The sequence below is a fragment of the Anas platyrhynchos genome, chromosome Z (assembly GCF_047663525.1).
Source record: "Anas platyrhynchos isolate ZD024472 breed Pekin duck chromosome Z, IASCAAS_PekinDuck_T2T, whole genome shotgun sequence".
Classification (NCBI taxonomy): Eukaryota; Metazoa; Chordata; class Aves; order Anseriformes; family Anatidae; genus Anas; species Anas platyrhynchos.
In genome coordinates this window covers 60,927,160-60,949,078 of record NC_092621.1, presented here as the reverse complement: position 1 = coordinate 60,949,078, position 21,919 = coordinate 60,927,160, and the positions used below count along the sequence as shown (strand labels likewise).

The window sequence follows — 21,919 nt, the reverse complement described above, 5'->3', positions numbered from 1 at the left end:
CCTCTTTCCAGTAAAGAATAAAAGCATTAATTTCCTTTGGAAGCACATGGTTGTGTTTGTGGGCTGTGACCATGGCACCTATGGCTACTAGAGAAACATATTCTCCAAGTGATGGAAGCTTCAGCTTCTGTTTTCAAAAATGTTGTTATTAGGTCACCCTAATCAGACTATTAGACTATTTTTCTTTTCTTACACAATGTAATTTCATGATAATAGATTTTTTTCAGCTCCCTTTTTTTTTTTAATTTTTATTTTTACAATTTTTACTTCAATCAACCAGGATTTTTTTTTTCTTTTGCATTTTTAATATTGAGTATTCTCTAACTAGGAGTTTTCATCTATGTTTTTTTCTCTAACTAGGAGTTTTCATCTATGTTTTTGCTTCCCCCACCCCCCAAATTAAGAATTTTATTTACCACTTTCTAATATTACTGTCAAGAGCTGCATGTAGCATTCTGTTAAATTGCTCTCTCTGCTACCTTACAGAATGGCCTATTTTTTCTTTCATTTACCTATTTCCAGTATGTGGGTACCTATTGCAAAGCTTCAAGTATCTCTGCAAAAGATGACATGAACAATACAGTATGCTGGATAAGAAATGAATTTGTGTCTTGAATATACGTATCAGAATATAAAAGAAGTATACAATTCATCAGTGAAATAAAAGGTGTATACATAGTCCAGAATCTTAGGGGAAATACATGAATAAGACTTCTTTTTTTTTATTATTATTTTTTATCTGCAGGTTAGGTCATACCTGCAGCTCATACCTATGATCTTAGCCTAAGGGGATCTGAATTGTCCCCACAGGTATCTCTACATTAGCAAGTAATTCAGTACAAGAGAAAAAGATAAACAGACAGAAGTAGCTGGTGATGAGGCTCCTCAGATTTCCATTACATGCAGTTACAGAGATTTACTTCTCATCAGACGTAGGCTGGTTTTGTTTGCAAAATATGGTCCTAAATTGCACAGCCAAGCTGTTGTACAAATTTGGGTTTCCTCAACTGCAGGCTTCCTAGGGAATACCATTTTGTCCTTTCCCAATCCTAGGCAGACATCATCAGCATAGCTGCACATCAGAGCCCTTCACAGAAGCCTCCTCATTACTTCTGCTCCTCCTCATAGCATTTCTGAGTTACATCATTGTGCCTGATGATGTTCCCACCTTCCAGCTCCACATTTAGACAACACATACTGTAAGGGGCTCAAAAATCCAGTAAAGATGAGCTAAGCAGTTTTAAAGATATGATTAAAACTATTATAGAAAAATCCTGGCTCTCAAATCTAAAAGACTGTCAAGCCGCACATCAGTTGCTATAAAACACTGACCAAAATGAAACTGAAGGACTTCAGAGTAGTAGTTACTTAGTAGTTAAAACATGCAAAAACTGCCCATTGAAGGAAAGAACATATTTTTATATTTTACATAGAAAAATCTGCTATAACTTTTAGATTTTTCTGAGTTCCCTCTGCCTGACTCTCTCTGAAGATTATAATGCTCTCTTGTGGTAGGAAAGATGGTTATTTATTTATAAACATATAAACACTTAATTTTAATTTACAATTGAAGTCCAGCTGTGCTATAGAAGAATAATGATATACACTGAGAAGCTAAACAAGCTCTTGAAAATTAAAACACATTAAAAATAACCAGGATAAATAAAAATGTCTGTAACCACAGTAATATTATTTCACACTTGAGTTGAACTAAAATATGACAACAGCAGCACGGGAGATCCTGTCATCTCAGTTCTGCCATCCATGCTCACAATATTCAAAATTTCTGTTCAGGAACATGATGATCTCTAATCATTTCAAGCTATAAATACATTAAACTTGCATCTATGACTAGTTTGCGTGTTAGCAGTTATGTTAGCTCTAACAAGGATTACATGAAATGCTAAAGGGAGGCAGAGGTGGTCCCTGCAAAAGCAAATGACAAGGGAGTGGGTTCACGATTCCATAGGTTCCCTTGGGAGAAGGGTAAGAAACTAGTCTCAATAACCATGTGCAGAAGACTGTCTGAACAAGCAACAAGGGGAAGAAAGGGTAGCTTCCTGGCAATGTATGGGAAGTCAGGAAGGTCTATGATAACTAATAGGAAGGACAGCCAATTCATTTGCTAGTGAATGGGAGTGGAACTGTTTACAACCAGCTAACTATGAAGAAGTGATACTTACAGGCAGAAAGGTTAAAAACTACTTGTTTAAGCATTTATAAGCTTAATCATCATTCTGATCTCAAAAATCCTGCCCAGAAAATAATCTAAAGCAGGAAGACTTTCTAATCAAGCATTGTTACTTATTCTACCATCCTAATTCCTATATATAGTTTTGCAAAACTGGGACTTGGCCCTTATTTCACCGATCTATTTTTGTTTCCCAGAACCCATGAGACTTGATGAAGTATCCGACATCCAGTTTTGCCAGGAGCTTTTTCTGTCAGGCTTGAGTGACTCAGCTTATATCTGCAAACAACAAAATACTGTAACATTGATTCAACAGTTCTTACAGCTCCATGTACCTTGATGATCTCCCTCAATCTTCCAAATCAGTTAACATGCCAATAAAGCTTTCTTCACTGCCTCTTGCCTTGCATAAGGGATTTTGAAATACCCTTTGACAAAAAGTAAGACCCTATTTCAATCAATACTCACAGTTATATAAAAATGTTTCATGAAAGCATATCCTCACACTATAATTCTGCCAAACAAGATAGAAAGAGGCTGAAACCTTGAGTAATGACAAAAAGTGAGAGAACATAACACGCACTTAGCTTACTGTAAATTTTATTTTACTCATTCTTAGCAAGTGTGATCCCTCTAAGATAGATTAAATTTGCTGAGAAACTTTTTATGAGAAATATCTAGTGAAACTGAATTTACCTTTGAATTGAGCTGAACATGCATAACCTCACCTAAGTTTCTCTCAGGTTCATGAAAAAACATCTCAATTCTCAAAGAAAGATGAACACAAAGTTGGAAACCAGTATTTTCTTGGTTGTTTGATAGGCAGAACTATAGACGATCTATGAGTCATGCAGAATAATATCCTCTGTAAAACACTGTTTTTCAGTTGCATAAACTTAATGTTTTTTCACAAAGGCACGCTAAAATCCATTTTACATTCTTCCTCTATCTCTTTTTCATTATGTACGCAGACACATACCTACACTGAATGTAATACTTCAGTGATAAAACTACTACAATGTAAAGCTCTGAGGCACTCCTGAAAAACCTCTGAGGTACAGGGAACAACTACACTACAGTAAGGTATATAATCATTAGTACTATTTGTAAAAATAGTGGTTAAGCATTTTGTCAAATCCATAGAATAGATATAACCTTGTATGCATATATATATACATGCCTGTATATATGTGTATCTGTACAAAAAAAATAATAATAATTAGAAAATGGGAAAATGTTTATTTCCCTCAAAAAAGCAATTTGCAAATTTATTTTTTATTACCACTGTCATATAGCCTAAAAGATTTTGATTAGAATTAAAGTATCTTCCTGCCTGAGACAACTAGGTTACATTCCTCTTTGTACTGTCAAGAATCAGCATCAGGAAAACAATGCATAATATATTAATGTAACATATATTTTGTCTTCTGGAAATGCTAACTAGAATTTTCTGGTACAAGGAAAAAAAAAGAAACAGGAAAAGTTTCATATCCCAAAGAAAAGAAAACAATGCACAATTAAAGCATATTTTGGCTTTGCTAAACAAACACTGATGCACACACTTACCTTCTGGTCAATGATCCATGATCAAAAAAAATCCTGTATCCCATTTCCAAGGTAACTGGTAAATAGCTGACTACATTCCTCCTCTTCTCCCCAGTCCATCTACTTCTGCTTTTGTCTTATCCGATGATCTAATTGTTTGTTCATCATCTAGCACTAACGCATCCTTCTACCCACAGCAAAAATGTTACCCTGCAGTACATCTTTCTTTCTGGTACATATCAACAAAATGTTAAAAGAAAAAAAAAAAAACACACCTAAAAACACCCCCAGCAATATAATCAGCTTTAAATATGGCCTGCATTTCCTCGTTATGATATATTTAGAATCTGATGATTTGGGACAAGAAGGTATCACAACTTTCTGAGCAGATTTAGTATGAAACTTTGAACTCTGAAATACAGTAAACAGAGAATTACTACTCTAGCTTCCTGACAACAACATGTATTGAAGGATTGCAAGAGCTGTCACTATCATCTAAGGACAACCTATACAGTTGAATTCAATGACAGTTTTTCTGTTAATTTCAAAGTTGTTTTTAATACGCTTATGTACACACTCTATTTTGCTACATCTCCTGCAATTAGCCTTTGGTCTGTGGGCTCAGTTCATTTCTCACTATGATTTACTAGTAAAATTCTTCCCACAAATTTGGCAAGCAAGCCACTATCTTATTTTAAATAACCAGACAGACTGTGTTAACAGCAAATTAATTCTAATGCACGGAATAAAAGTTCATCTGTCTGTAAAAAGTCTGAGCTTTTCATTTTTTATTCAATTTCAGTGGGAGGTTAGGACCCTTGGTTGAATACTGATTTCCCTTGATATCTCCTGACACTTTCAGATTCGCACCTTACCATTTCTTCCTAAGTATTACTATTAAAGGTACAACGCTCTCCAAACTTTGTTCTTTAATCAATTCAAAAACCACTGTTTAAGAAATAGGAGTATATTGGATAAGAAAGTAGGTAATAGAGCTATTTCTGAAAGAGTATGTAAATGTTTAAATTGTTCAGCATTACAGTACATTTTTCCTCTCTGGAAGAAATTATGGAATTCCAAAGTTATTTGCAATTTTTTTTGTTTCCTACTTAAAGAACCTAGATTGCACAAACTAGGAAAATGTGGAGGAAACATGTCTGATGGCATACTGGAATTTCATATTCTACCTTTTAAAAATTCAATAGTAACCTCACAGAAACTAAAATTATTGTTCAGAGCAAAGGAAGTTAAGAGTATGTGGAACTGTAAAAATGAATCCTGTGAAACTAAAAAGATATGAGGTAGAAACCTCTAGGTATTGTGTATGATAGTAACCTAATTAGTGTATTACACACATGCCAAAAGTACAATGTTTTCCCCAACCCTGAACTATCAAAACCATTAAGTTAATGTAAGACTTAGGTGTTTCCAACTGTAGACACTACTTATCGAAGGTCATTCATTCCAACGCAGACTATTCAGAAGGAGGGAAAGGGTGTTCCCAGATATAATTGCAGTGAGCATCATTTCCACTTCACACATGGCAATGTCTTATGCTTTCCTTTTTAGCTTTCCTTGTATTAGTGATTATTGCTGATTTCTATCACCACAGATATTTATAATACAATATTTAATTGTCATTATGGTCATTGTATTTATTTAAAATAATGTATTTTTTTTAAATATGTCTAAAAAAATGTTTCTGCAATAACAAGCTAAACAATGTATTAACCATCTTTAGTTTAGATATTTAAATTTTAGTTTATCTAAGTTAATCTATATAATTTATCTACTGTTTAAACAATAACATGCCCAAACAATCCATCACTTTATGATATTTCAAATCACCATCCTAGAAATAGTAACATACTGAAATCTCAGAGAATATCTTTCCCATTTAACAGAGAGAACACAGAAAAGATGATATTCAAGCTCAATAACTGAGAAAGTTTATCATAAAATGGAAATATCAGTCTCACTGAATCCTTAAAGAAACTTTAAATATTAATATAAAGGACTATCTTTGGTTGACCATAGCTTATTATCTTGAGTAACTTTCAGCTGATATAAAGACTGCATGTTGACTAGAAGTAAGATGAAATCTAATGGAAATTTCTAATAAATGTGATCAAACACTGTAATTGCCTTATCAAAAGAAAAGCCCTTCGCAGAAAGAAAAAGTAAATTTCTGCTTATTTATTTTATATTAAGAAACTTCAAACTTGCCACTACAAACTGAGTAACAGCAGAATCAATTATGTCTTATACTAAATTAGCCTCTGGTAAATATTCATTATTAATGTTAGCCTTAGAACAACCATAGTTAAACAACCATAGTTAAACAACAACTTTCTATTAATAGATGCCTTAGTAAATGAGAATTTGACAAGAAAAGTAGCAAATGACAAAGATAATTGGTGCTAGAAATTACCACTGGCAAATGAAATCTGCCCTAAGAGCACCTAAAGCAACCAATGTGACAATCAAAAAACAAATAAACAAACAAACAAAACATAAATAAATAAATAAAAGGAAGGAAAAAGAAGGAAAAGAGAGAATCCCACACAGGAGCAGGGTGTCTGGGGGGAGCTGCCCCCACCCGTGGGGGACCCGTGCTGGAGCAGTTTGCTCCTGGGGGATGGATGGATGGATGGACCCCGTGGGACGGAGCTGTGTGGGAGCAGTTCTTGAAGAGCTGCTGCTGCATGTGGGCAAGCCCACAGAGATGAAGAGACGAAGTGTCAGGGACTGACCGCAGGCTCCATTCCCTGCTCCCCTGCACTGCTTGGGCAAGGGGGGGAAGCAGAGTAGAGGTAAAGTTGGAGTGATGGTGATCCTACAAAGGAGAGCTTGGGGAGAAGGTGTTTTTAGTTTGCTTTTATTTCTCACTATGCTACTCTGTTATTAATTGACAATAAATTCAATTAATCTTCCCCAAATTGAGTCTGTTTTGCCCATGAGAGTAATTAGTGAACAATCTGCCTGTCCTTATCTCAACACACAAGGTATTTTCTCCCCCTTCTTGGTGACCAGCCAAGGTGACCAGCCAAGGTTAACCCACCTCAAGTTAATATATTCACATTTTATTGCTTATTCACTCTTTGTTGCTTATTTACTCACAATATGGTAACACGAAGAAGCCACGATGCAAACATTTTTTCCTTGCATACTGTGACCATCGAGTTCTCTGGAATCAGGACAGCACCACGTATAATTCAGGAATATATATGTAACATAGCATGGCCTTATTGAGATAGCATCATATATTGAGATTTAGAGTAAACCAAAATGTACTCTGACATTTTTATATCACACTCTGATCATCCAAATCCATGCATCTGTTACTCTAATCACAAGCCTTCAGAACTATTTCTGCAGCTGTGGCAAAGCTAAATCTGAGATGCAGGACATAACTAATTTGCTTTTATTGGAGGCTGGGCTGAATTTCAAATAAAGCATACAAGAAGCAGTATCATACTCTACAACAAATGCGTACAGTCTGTATGGAAAAACAGCATTCTTCTCCCTTTTAAAATCTTTTGTTATTCAGCTGTGCCAGAATCAAATAGTTTAGGGAAATAGGTAATTAGAATTACCTATTATTTACCTATTACCTATTCATTAGAATGAAACTCACTCCTTTTTCAGAAGCAGCTCTTCATTGTAGGTCAAATTCTCATACACTGAAGCACATCTAGATTTCAATAATCCATCTAATTCATTACAGTAAGTTTAAAGCATATAATACTTGTAATACTTAATTTAATAGGTTTGGATATACACATGTTCGGTATTTTTTTTTCTTTTAATACTTTCAGATCAGAATCATACAAGCTCATGAAAGAAAAAAAAAATCATGTTGCTTAAATAAGATTTCAGACAACCAGAATGACTAATTCGGAATTGATTCATCTTTAATTGGAGATGGATTTCTCTAGGATCAAACTACCTTTGCCAATGTGATAGTGGAAATAACTGGAAAGCTCAGGAAAATATTTCAACAAATTATTTATGTGAATTTTGCTTCTAACAAGCACTAAAAGACGTCTTCTTCCATTGCTCACAAAATATTAGAAAATAATTAATTAGAGCTAAGATTAGAAACACTACAAATATATTCTCTTCCTACCTAGATCTATCCCACTGCAATAAACTCAGACTCTGAATTTTTAGCCTGCTTCCAATTTAACTCTCTACCTGTGCAGCACTACCTGCGATTTGCTTACTAGGGTGCTACTTAAAAGAACATGCAATGGTGTCATTTGTGATTTAAACATCTACATGGAAACTGAGGCTGCAGGCTGAGCTAGTTTTTTCACTGTATTATATAACCTGTATCAGCTGTAAGATGTTAAAAATTTACAGTTTTTGAACTCTATTTGTATCATAGACTATAGCTGATACTGCAGTACAGTACTTAGTGGACTGCCATACTTTTAACTCACGATTATTATTTTGACAGACAAGTTGCGAAGTTGGACACAAGTTTGGAAATCATGAATCAACATTAACTGCAAAAATACAGCCATACTTTGAGATGTATTGCTGATGCATATCTTCATACTCTATACATATTTTTTTACGCCTACCATCATCTATAACAATGCTGAGCCTTCCTGCACCCTAAACAGACAGCTCATATAGCAATAAAAGAAAAAACTTCTGTACTGGTCTTACATAGCAAGGATTTGGTAACAGGGGGCTGATGGGGTGGCTTCTGTGAGCAGAGCCCAGCAGCTGCCCCATGTCAGAGCAGAGCCAGCTCCAGCTGCTCCAAAAGGGACCTGCTGCTGGCCAGAGCTGAGTGAGGGAACGATGCTGGGTGGGCCTCTGGGAGAGCAGAGGTAAGGGAGGGGGAAAAAAATGCAGTGGAACAGCAGCTGGGAGAGCAAGGAGTAAAACATCCTTGCAGACCCCAAGGCAGGTGCAGGAGGGAGGGCAGGAGGTGCTGCAGGCAGGCAGCAGCAGTTCCCCTGCGGGCTGTGCAGGGAGAGGCCCCTGGTGGAGCAGGCTGTCCCCCTGCAGCCCATGGGTCCCCCATGGAGCAGATCTCCACGCTGCAGCCCCCCCATGGGTGGAGGAGCCCCCGCTGGAGCAGGTGGATGTGGCCTGGAGGAGGCTGCGGCCCATGGAGAGCCCCCCCAGGAGCAGGACCCGGGCTAAACTAACTGACTAAACGAACTCAGCACTCAGTAACAAGAAAGTCTGTTTTGTTTCCTCTGAATGCTTGTTTATAAGTATAGTCAAAATTAGAGTTTACCAGTAGTACTTTACAATACAGTAACCAAAGGAAAGCCCACAGATTCCCAATCTGACGAAGACTAAATGGTGATGTTTCCAAACGCAACAACTTCTACAAACCTCAGAAAAATTCTCAATGGAAGGATGACTAGAACTTGAAGCACTGATATCAAGCTGTCAGGTAATGAGTATTCCTAGCATCCAACTGGAAGAAATAAGCTGAAATTATAAACCTTAAAGGTCCCAAACAAAAACCTATGTGAGTCAAAGTAGATCCAGAAAAGTTAATTGATCCTTAATCCTGACATATCAATGGGGGGAACTAGGAGAAACGTGTGCATCAGTGCTGATAATTATGGAATCAAATCAAACCATTTGATATTGATCCAAGAGCCAGCCAGTTAGAGCAGAACTTTCCACACTTCAGTTTGAGTTCGTCTTTGAGATTAATGTCTGGGAAGAAACAATTCTGAATAATGAGATTAAAGCTTTCTTTTGATCTTGCACTTCCCTGCCTTTTGATGAAAAAAAAAAAAAAAAAAAAAAAAAAAAAAAAGTATGGATAATACTAGCTGTGATTACCTGAATGTGCTGCCTCAAGATGAGCAGAAAGGACTGAGAAGCCCCAAGCTGTTAGACCTCTGACCACTGCAACACTGTTAATTTGCACTTGTTTCTCAGTGACTCAGTTTTCTAAGCCATAAGAGCAGTACCTGAGATTGCATCTGGGACAGGGTTATGAAAATGAAATGACAGTCCTCTGCAAAACTATTAAGAATTAATCACCATTTGAGACACATGGGGCAGAAACCTATATAAGCATGGTGAAGCAGACTCAGTCACTAGATCATGAATCTGAAGCATTTTCACCAAAACCCTGACACAAGAAATCATGTAGATGCATATGGCCTAATGTTCCATGCTTTTTTTTTTTTTTTTTTAAATCAGCATATACATTTGTATGGATAGTGATCTATGTTAGCCATGAAAACTGTTCCAAGAAAGGAATACTGAGATCCAACTTATTAACTACAGTTGCTGCTGTAGTTTCTGAATGTTCACTTTCAGATTTAAAGGACTTACAAGTAGTTATGTGGTTTTGTACAGAACCTCAATACCATGGAAAGTACGAAGGGCAATGATGATGAAGGTGGCATTGTGCTGTGAAATAAAGACACTTTTGTTGTGAAAAACAGATCAATCTACAGAAAGGGTATTTTGCAGGTTGACAAATGTGAACTAATGTCCTGCTACAACTGAATAATCTCTAACAGAGACATACACTTTCAATAAAGGCATTCAAAGTGAAATAAAAAATAGGTCTCAACTTCTACCCAGAAAAAACTTCCTGTAAAGTCTTTTTTTCTCTAAAGAACAAAAAGATAGACTTTAAGGTCCCATAAGAAATGACCAAATTTTCTGCAGCAACAGATACTTATGAGAGGAGTCCCTGAAAAAGGGTGAAAGTATGCACTACAGAATAACATATAAAATGTAGACATACTGTAAAAAACGTAGTTTAAGCTAACAATTATCTTTCTGTATTCAAGCTAGTTTGACTACACACAATTATAAAAGTGAAAATTAAAGCTAAAGTGTGAAAAAATGGACTAAGTTTAGAGTCTACTAAGTTTACTACTTACTACCTTAGTTTACTAAGTAACAGACAACTTGTAATGCAGCATTCTGCTGCCAAAAGTTAAAATGCTTCAGATAGAAAATACAAAATAGAATGCTCTTCATGTAATTTTTACAGTAAATATTATAGGAGATAGGTTGAGTGACAAGGAAAAGAATTTTCCACCTGAGGATTACAGTGATTAGTGAATGATTCGGAACTATCCAACTCAGTAGCTTAAATGGTAAGGAAGTAAGCATATTGGAACTGTATTAACAAAAATAACTTGTTTGTATGTTATTTATGTAAATGACACAGCAAATGTAAGAAGAGCTCCTCGGAGAAAACAAATGGAATGCTGGTCTTTCAAGTCCATCCCTGAGCTGTATAGCAAAAATTCACAAAGAACATAACGTGCAATGATGTTACGTAAAATCAGTAATTTCTGGTGAGATAACCTGGTCTATGATATTCTAATCTGCTCCTATACGGCAAGCACAGTGAAATGCAGCAGTGTTCACCTGTCTCTCTTCCTAGACTACAACAGTTGAAGAGCACCGTTTCAGTTATTTTAGGGTTGGAAATCCCACATTTGGAAGCACACACAGTAGTGTGAGAATTATGAAAAATAATTTTGAGAAGCAATGCAGAGCACTGACACTTGTATGGAGAAATGTCATGGTCAAGAAAGCAGTTTTAATAGCCACTGATGAATAAAAGGATCATGTGCAGACAGACGACAGCATCATGCTCTTTGAGCAGAGACAGGCTGATGACTCCAAACACCTTGTTGCAGTGCTGTTGCGGAGTGTCAGCATTCACTGCTGCCTTGAGATGGCTGTAGCATCCCCTTCTTGCAGAAGCAGAGTGCCAAGTGGTGTGGGCATGGAGCACTGACATTGTTTTGGCAACAGTCAACATGCCCTTGAATTGCTCAGTTATAACTTGGATTCCCACGAGCTGCTCTCTGCACTTTTGTTGTTGCAAAGAGCAGACAGATCACCAGCTACCCACAAAAGAGCTAGGACAGGGTGGGCTTCTGCAGCCTTACTCCATACGTGCTGCAAATCTGGATCATTTCTCCACATAAAAACTATGCATTTTTAATGGTTCTTCCACTAGTACTTATCATGACTAATAAACTAAATTAATCGATAACCTGTGCAAAATCCATAGTGTTAAAACTGCACAGTATCTTTACAATCTAATAAATTCACTGGAAATACTGCCTTTCATGAAAAAAAAAAAGTAGATAAGAGGCAAAATGGAAGATTTCATAAAGCACTTGCATAGTAAGAAATAAAAGCTAAGTATGTGGTACTACAATGTGGCAACCAAATTCAAACTTTGACTAAAATTATTTTACAGATATAAGAGAATACATTTTAGGAGCTTTTTCCTTTTACAATAACATACCTGCATTATTTCAGTGACCAAGAAACAGTTACAATTCTTTATTAGTGTTCACAGTTGTAGTTTTAACATTAAATAGAATAGAAATGATTTCTAATATCCATACTGTAAAATATAGAGTTTTATATGAAACAGAGACATAATCTTATAAATAAGGTTTAAAATTACGATTACTCATTATATTTATGTTTCAACTGTACCACTTACAGTAATTCCCTGAAAGGCTTCACTTTGTTGAAGCACGATCAACTATTATTATTAACCACAAGCAGAAGAGATTTTTTTGATGCAGTAATAAATGATTAAATATTTTCTATCCTTAAAAGAAAGGTACAGAAATAGTATTTTGTACTACCACTATTTTATACATGCTGTTCTGTGTGAATCATAAAAAACTAATGAATAATGACAATGACTTTAAATGGCAGTACACAGACAAAGAAGACTAACACATTTTCTGAATATCTGCAATTTAAGTTTGCATAATACCCCTCCCAAGGAAAAAATATCAATAAGGTCACAAATACAATATTTCTTTCACTAATGTCTTCTTTTATGAAGTCTTTAATACTTCCCCAGGGAATTTCATGAATTATGGGAGTGGATATCATCTTATAAGAAATTACTGCTTGCACAATAAACCTTTATGAGCCCATCTAGTTGATAGAAAGGCAAATTCATTCCACAGAAACATAGTCTTTCTTCAAAAGTTATCACTGGCACAGAAAATTACAGAAATTACAGCAAAGATCTTAGGTATTCAATACCAACTTTTAAGCTCTTTGTGTCCCAGGAGGAAATGCAGTATTCAAGGAAACACGTGCTCAAGGAGAATATGGCATTTCAGAAAGGAGAGAGACATTCTGCTGAGCACTGAATTGCTCGGAGACAGACGAAAGGAGTTGCAGACATGTATTTGGCTCCTGTCTTCCACAGGATGTGGGTACAGAATTCAAGGAAGCAGCTTATTCTCCCCACCCCTTGGGAAGGAGACCTGCTTAGCTTTTGAGATAAACCATCTCCCTCCTGCTTCTAAGGAGACTTAAATTACTACTGATACACTAAGCTGAATGGCACCTCCACTAAACCAAATAGGATAATTTTCATCCTTTCTGTGCAGCTGAGCTACTGTCCAAGAAAGAAACAGAGATTCATTGGAAAGGAAAGACTAACTAAATTATTCGGAATATGAATAATAGCATTCCTGGTTGGGAATACATCTTTCCAAAATTCTTTACCTTAGCAGGTACCAGGCTGAAGTGGAAAAAAAAGAAGTTCTGGGAACAGAGTGTATCTTGCAAACTAGACAATAATAGTGAAAAAAGTATTTTCCTAGTAATTTACAATTAATTAATATAAACCACCCGAATCTAATCAAAACTACAGAAATACCAAATTGACATCCATAGAGCCAGGATTTCATAGTATGAAGCTAAACCAGCCACTTTTAATTTAATGTGGAGTTTGTAATTGCTAGAAAACAGCATTAAATCATACTGTATTTGCATTAAGGTAAAAAAGCAGTAGTGACGTGAATAAAGATAGAGGAATTGGACCACAGAACACGATCATCTTACCAGTGAACACATCTTAAATTCAGAGTACGGGAAACTTCCAGAACATTAACTGCATTGACTGAAAGGAAAACTTGACTAAACCTTGAATGCTGTTTGGCAACATCTTCTCATATGTTGAAAATAAGTAAATTGAACCTGATACCAACTTTATGCTACATTTGGTAGATGAACAGATGATGGTTACTGCTGCTAAACTTAGCGGAAAACTGTCATTTGGAATGTTTATTAATTAATCACTTTTAAGATTCTAACTTTTAATATAGTGCTCTCCCAATACTGCATCTCGAAACTCGTTTAAACTATTCTTTTTAAAAATAAACTGGTTCTTGTTTCTGAAAGCTCTTCAGGAAGGAAAAACTAATCTACAGCTCAAGTAAAGTAGTGAAACTATCAAGGAGCACAATAATTAACTGAAAAAAAAATATTTCTGTTAGCTTGAATTAGAATCACATATGTATTACTTGAAGATACAGCTACAACACTGTTTTCCACACAGAAATAATATTTTCTAGACCTGTCTCTCTGATTTTGAAAGGTTGCACTATCAAATGATAAAACTGAGGAAATCCAAAACATAATTGCTTTTCTTGGTATTAAAATATTTTTCAAATTGAGTTTTACCGTAATTTGAATTATTTTCATTAAGAAATGTTGGTTGTAAGGGGAAGGATAATGAAATAAACAAGTATGTTCAAATTATCTAACAAGGTAGCTGCACGGGATAGGTATGGAAACTAAAAATAAATTAAGGACAAATTCATTCAACACATGCAAATCAAATTCTGGAAAAGAAGATCACTCATAAATGCTTATTGAACCAACTGAAGTTATCACATCTCCATCCTAATCTTGTGTTTCTAATTAACAGAAAAAAACTGAACTATCTAAACAATAGCATGAAGTAAAAATGAAAAACAGGAAACAATTCTTTAAACTCATTTTAATTAAATGGAGATGAAATAACTGCATTCTTCTATGTATGTTCAACCATTCTTTTATTTCTTTTAATAAAATCTTTTCATGCCTTTTTTTTTTTTTTTTTTTTTTTTTTTTTTTTTTTAATATAAGCCCACTCATTTCTGCTTTTTAATCAGAACAAAGAGAGAGCAAAGAACAAGTGATTTCTGGACTCTAGAGGAGATGAAAATGCAGATCAAATAATCCCTCACAGGCATTATGCATTTGAAGTCTGACAAATTTAAACTTTATACCTGCACTTACTGAAACACCACAGCACACATAAAAATAAAAATCAAAGGGCAGATTAGTTGTTGCACTGGCCCAATTACTGAAAGACTAAGCCAAAGCGTGACTCGGATAGTAATTTCAGAAAGCCAGTACAGATTTAGACATAAATTTAAAATACACAGGCTAAGTATAGATAGACAGGCTATATCTGAAAAGTGGCATTAAAAATCATTTAATAAGCTGCTGAGCCATCTTTAGTTTCACACACATTAACAGTAAGTCAAATGAACACGACACTAAATAATGGTCACCTACATTACTAAAAAAAACAAGTAAGAGTTCTGAGCAAATGTTTAAAACAACAAGTAGAATATTGTGGAAAATCAACAGCATGGAAGGAAAACAATTTCACTTTTCTGCAACCTACATAAAGCATTTCTAATGATATCTTATTTAAGATTCTTCTTAAGTAACAATAATCACAGCCTTCTGACTTTTAATCAAAATAAAAAATATTGTGCTGCATATTCCATTTTGTCCCTACTTAATTTTCTTTTTTCTTTTTAACCTGAGAACCACTTTTAGTTAATGACATTTCTGACAAAAGAGAACAAGTTTATTGCTGCTTAAAAAAAACCTCATATTCCTTTTTCATAATGCTACATCTTCTTCCTACTATAAATTGCTCCATTCTAATCTACAAGATTTCAGTATAAAATTTACCCATGAACAGACCCTTGGGTGTTACCTGACCCAAAGAGGAGGGAACAAGGGTTCCCATATTCCTCTTACAGATGATGCTATCACATAGTTGCACCTTCAGTGCAACTGATGAAGGGATTGAAACTCCAGTGGGGTTCTGAGCCCTGTACACCTAGGAGCTTGCTTACGAAGCACTGTGTATGCAGTGCGACTTCTACCTGATAGCTTGTTGCTCCCTTATTTAGTGTATCTGCTACTGAGCTCCAGAGCGTTGCATCCACCAGCGTGCAATAGACCATGAGTATCCAGCAAGTAACTGTTGTCCTGTGCTTCTGTGGCAGACAGGATTTTTGACAAATACATCTCCAACCAGCCCTCAGGGTGCTCAGAAATCTTAGACAAATGCTCAAGCTCCCCAAACAGACATGAAAAGAGCAAAAAAACAAAACAAAACAAAACCAAAAACAAACACAAACCACAGAGGTGCTTCTTACAACTAAAATTACTAAACTTGGTTGTTGTCCTGATTCAGAATTTTTCCATTATATTTATCTATCAAATCCCGAACATAAATAGAGCAAGCACATTTTATGGCCAACCACATAATACTGAATAAGGTCTTGAAGATCCCTGAAAATATGACTTGTAAAATAACAACGGATAAGCATATTCTGATTTATTATCCTAAGCATTTCATAAAAGTAAACAATGTTTCTGAAGAGTTTATTTGCCTCCTTGGCTGCATTTTGAAACCTTAGTTTTTGCAGGAGAAGTTTACTACTGAGAATTTTGTTTCTGCCTTTAAGGAAAGTGGTAGTTCTCTTCAATAATCTTCCATTATAATCTGTGATAACAATAATCAATTTCTGTGAAGATTTTGAAGGTTAAAAAGGGAATGGGAAATTTATCTTTGCCAGCATGTACAATAGTATGTGTAACCTAGAATGTATGCAAGTTTAAGGCACAGGCAAAACAGATTAGATTACAGCTGTTTCCTGATTTTAGATTCTCAACAACTGTATTCAGCTTTCTAAACTTATCACACGGAAACCTTCATACGGCAAGACATTTCTACATATATGTGCTCTCTGAAATGTATTTTCTGAATTCGTAGTTATTATCTTTGTAAATACACCTTAAAAACAAATAACATCAAGGATAGAAAAGAAGGGAAAATAGGAACTGAAAAAGATTAATATTCTGTTTAAGCTTGCTTAGGTCAAGTCAAGCCCCTAAAAGAGTGAAAAATATAAAAATGACACAAAAACACTGTAAAATTTTGTGAACAGGTTTTGAGCTTGCTGTGGTTGGTGGAATGTTTTTTAAGACAAATCAGAACACCAGAGAGAAACACCTTTTTGCATCTCCAATAACAGCATTCATTAGAATTGTGCTAAATACGATGTACATTAAGTGGCACAGAGTTTATCTACAAATGTTATACAAAGCAAAGTGGAAATTAACAATATTACAAATGAAAATTTGTTCTTTGTACCCTACAAAGTGGTTTACCATGATTTTTATGTCTTGTATTTCAGGTATAGCACTGTAGCAGGGATATACTGTGATATTTTGAGAGAAAAATAGGTGAAGACTATGTACACTTACATATTCTGTTTGATACACACTGAGAATAAGCAGTTCCAGGGCAGAGCCAAATTTGGAAAAAATAAAAAAATATATATATATACATGTGTATATATATATATATGAAGAGGAAAGCTACCAGAAGAAATAAAGTATTAGAATAGCATCTTCCATATTTTGGAGAAAGCATTCTGGGTAATGGATAATAATTTGATATGCAGAACTCCAGTTTTAATCTGTTTAATATATGATATATCAGTGGATTTTTCTGAAACTCACTGTAAATATACCTTAACTTCTGTGTTGTCTGGCAAATATCTGTACATTTCAGAGAGGATATAAGCTCCATAGATTTCTTTTTGCCATGATTCAGTGTTACCATACGAATTATGCTCCTCATGTTGTGAAAAATCACTCTCCATCTGTATTCAGAGCTCTAAACCATGCAAACCGAATAACGTAGCACTTATTTTTGCCTATATGAACAAAACACCTTTGAATTAGACAAGCAATAACTTCCATTCAGAAAAACTGTAGCCTTTTTTCTAATTGTAGGGATCATTTCTGCTATTAAGACCACATCTGCCAGTATTCCAAATTATCAAAATTACAATAGTGAGGAAAAAATACTTTCCTTACCTGTGTATGCAGTTTTTAGATTCGAGATATGCCATACCAGAAGCAGCATCTAATGAAAATTTCACTAACTGTTTCGTTTTCAGTTCATCCTTCTTTTTTCTTAAAAAGGACAGGAAATCACCTCCTAGAAAAGCAGACAGATGGACATTGAGACTTGACAGATAGAATACTCACGTTTATCTCTTATTACTATAATGAGACCAAACAAAATGCAGCTTTCAGCTCTTTTCCTTAATCCATTAGTTTGAGGCTAGCCTAAGAAAAGGGACAAATGCACCTGCCAGGATGCAGTTTTCATTATTTCCCTTAAGTACAAAGCATTTAGGAGTGAAACCTGCACACCGCACAACAAACAAAAGCTGTGTTTTTGTTACACTCAAAATCTTTACTAGTATAATGTTAAATATAGACATCTATTACATTTTGTTGACAAAAACAATTGATCATTTTTGATAAATATAGTTCTCAAATCACAGAATGATTGCTGTCAGACTTTACAAACTGGTAATAGAATGATTGATTCTTGTTAGGTACAAGAAATTAATGAAAAGCAGAGGAGAGACTAGTTCAATTGTAAGGCACCTAGAAAGATGATGAAGTCCAACTGTCTGACCACTTCAGGGCTAACCAAAAAGCATATTGATGAGGGCATTGTCCAAATGCCTCTTGAACACTGACAGGCATGGGTCATCGACCACCTCTCTAGGAAGCCTGCTTCAGTGTTTGACTACCTTAACGGTAAAGACATTTTTCCTAATGTCCTAATCAATTTTAAATTGATTATCTGCAGTGATGTTTCTCAAGCTACTCCAAAGCCACTGAAGTGATAACAAAGTGTTTTATTTCTTGGGCAACGTTAACTGCCTATTTGTTGCTGGCAATTAAAGGCAAACTAATATTACTGTGACTTCACTGTCTACCATTTTTGAGGATGTTATTTGCTGTCTTGTCTGGGGAGGGGAAGGGTTGAGCAGGAAGGACTCCTGAAAGGGAATCTGTATTTGCAAGAAAAAGTTACTGAAAACCTGATTTAAGAGAAAGGTAAGTAGTGGAGGCATTATATAAACACTAAAAAGTCATGCTCAGATTGACATATTTCTATTAGAGATTTATTCCAAAATGTACTTCATTGTTCCAGACAAAGCCTAAAAATCATAGTGGAGCCGTACATGTCACAGTATTTATTTGCTAATGTGTAGCTGGCTGGTGCTCTAGTCCTCATTTCTTTTCACATTGGACTGAACTGACTACAGCAATTCCCTCCTGCAAGTAATGCACTGTGACACAATTTCATAAACTGCCTTTCTTAGCAATGAATGTAAAAAGACTTATATTAAAAAGTTTCACGTGGAATTTTCTTTGGAAGCCATGTATATTTCATACTGTAGGAAATAAGAGACTGTTAAAGAAAGAAGTCTACTGTTACGAAGCCTAACTCCAAAAGGTTGGACTAGATGATCTTAGAGGTCTTTTCCAGCCTAAATGATTCTAGAGATTCTGTGATTCTACGGCCTTTCAAATATTAACTTGCAGCAACAATAAAATGACTTAGTACCTTGACTATCAAGTGCAATATGCTTCACTTACTCATTCGCCCTGGGATCAGCTTTCTTTTAGTACGAAGGATCTGAAGATGATGCAGGTTGTCTTAATGATAACTCCCAGAAAACTAACACCTGATAAACTACAGATAGAAAACACTGCTTCTGCTTTGCTTGTGTACACAGTAACACTATAGGAAAGCTGAAAACACTATTTTCACAGAAACTCAGAGTGATTGTGGCTGACAGGAACCCCTGGAGGTCACCTGGTCCAAGCCCCCTGCTCAGGCACCCAGAGAGCAGGATGCCCAGCACCACGTCCAGATGGCTTTTGGAGATCCCCAAGGAGGAGACCCCACAGCCTCTCTGGGCAGCCTGTGCCACTGCTCAGTCACCCACACAGCAAAGCAGTGCTCCTGGTGTTCAGAGGGTGTCCACCACTCCTCCCAGCTTTGTGTCACCTGCAAGTGTGCTGAGGGTGCACTCTGTCCCATCATCCAGCTCATTAATGAAGGTGTTCCCCTGGGGTACACCTCTAGTTACTGGCCTTCCGTTTTCTTACTACCCCAATTCCAATTAAACACATGAATAATGCTGATACATGCTTTCTTCAGTGACAAATTTTGGGCAATTGTAAAAAAAGAATGCATATAACAGCTAAGCTCCATCTGTTTAAAGCATGTCTATTATAAATTTGCGAGAGTAATAAAAGGTTCATACAGTTCACATAGTCCCAAACCGTGGGTCATCTAAGTATTTAAAATTGGATTGCCTGAACACTTTGTTAATGCACGAGGATGATAGCAAAGGTGAGCAATCTTTTTTACACTGCTCATGGTGGACTAAAAAGCACGCCTCATGTGAACAAGCAAATATTGCATCCTGAGAGCACCAACAGTGCTGCTGGCACACATGGAGCCCACAACCTCCCTTCCTCAGAGGCTGGATAATCCACAGATGGAAAGCGAATAGCTGACTGGATGCCCTTGACTCTTTAGAGTCAATTGGCTTTAGACAATTTCAAATGACCTCTGTTTTATAAAAGATCATCGCATATATTACACCTCCACAGTCTGCAAGGATCCACCTTAGAATACTGAATTTTAAATTCTAATGAAATCTTAAAAGAACAGAATACTACTGCAAACTGAAGTGAGCAACAATCACCCTTCCTTTAATCTTAGAGGTTACTGACATAGTCTGCTAGCTAGCAAAAAGTAGATATTGCCAGAGATAGCAAAGATAAAAACTCCATTGAAGCATCTGTCATTTCTTGCATGTGCACACAGAAATATTCTGGTTATAGGAGACAGCTAAAATCATTTTTAAGCAATTTCCTTCAGCTCCCTGAACACCAAACACATACAAACAAGCAATATTACCTTCAGAGCTGATGAAAATTATTTTGTTTATATACTGAGCAGTCACTGCTCTGTACATAGGAATCATTTTTAATTAGCAAGCATGATTATATGCCTTTATGAATGTGAAATTTTTCCAGTCTTGACAACTTGTGGCATTACTTCAATGAGAACAGTACATCAAGGATCCTTACAGAAAAAGTACACCAGGCCATCCTAAAAACAATTACCCTCAATCAAACAATATTCCTATTCTGAAAACTGAGAATTTCCAACATCTTGCTGCAGGAAGAACTGAAAATACAGATAAGCTCAGTTCAATATACTAAAAGAAAAGATGCCTTTGCACACAGCCATACTAAAAATGAAGAAACAAATCCTAAATAAGAAAGGTCTATTTATATGTGCTATAAGTGCTATACCAACATAAATGTGAGTCTGAATATTAATTGTAAATAATCAAAGAAGTGAGGTTAAAACCTTTACAGCAAGAGTAGAATTCTTTTTCCAACCAAAACTGCTATTGCTAAACTCCCTTCCTTGAAAATAAATATTAACATTGTTAAATACTGGTGAAAACCAAAACGATTAGTTATTCCTCAGTCCTAACAGGCTTGCAGATAGAAACAGACTCCACCAAGATGCAAGATTATATATGCTCTGGTACATGCCAATGATTTGGGGAATTTCCATTCTTTTATGTTTGGGTTTTTGTTTGTGTTTTTTTTTTTTTGGACTTTCCTTGGCACCTGAAAATTCACAGGTAAAGAGGACAAAGACATAGAGACATAGAAAGAATCATGGACAAAAGTAGAAGCCACAAGAGAAGTAAGCATTCTTCCAGATACACAACTCTCAACTGAACTTGAATAACAACAAATCAACCAATTAAAGTCATTTTAAAAAAAGACGTAACATCCTATGGAATAAAACTCTCCAATCAAACTTATCACATTGTAATTGAAAATTTCTGTATAAATTAGCTGCATAATAGTTAACAGAGCATTCAGTATGAAAGATGACTGACTAAAAGTCTGCATTGCAAAGACAACTACTACTGATTCTAGTCACAAGTGTTCTTTTAAGACAAGTAATTAATTTATAGTGATTTTTACTACCTCTTTTTCTTCTTCATCTTACTGATTCCTGCTGTGAGGGCTCAAAATGCTTATTTGCCAGGGCATCTCAGCAAAAATATTTATTGTATGACAGAATACGCAACAAATCAAGTGCCAAAGTTTGGCTTGCGTAGCCTGCTGTGCATCCAGACACTCAAGAACATCCCACGAAATGGCATGATGTATTCCCAATCTTTT

The 21,919-nt window shown here is 35.7% G+C and overlaps 1 protein-coding gene across 5 annotated transcripts in view; it reads right to left on the bottom strand.

The window, feature by feature from the left end:
- Positions 1-21,919, bottom strand: part of FER (FER tyrosine kinase) — a 190,510-nt gene that overhangs the window by 32,252 nt on the left and 136,339 nt on the right. For all 5 annotated transcript variants that reach the window (XM_038170166.2, XM_072030728.1, XM_038170164.2 and 2 more), the window contains one exon: positions 17,702-17,825. In XM_038170166.2, coding sequence (XP_038026094.1) covers positions 17,702-17,825 — 124 coding nt within the window. The remainder of the gene's footprint in view (positions 1-17,701; positions 17,826-21,919) is intronic.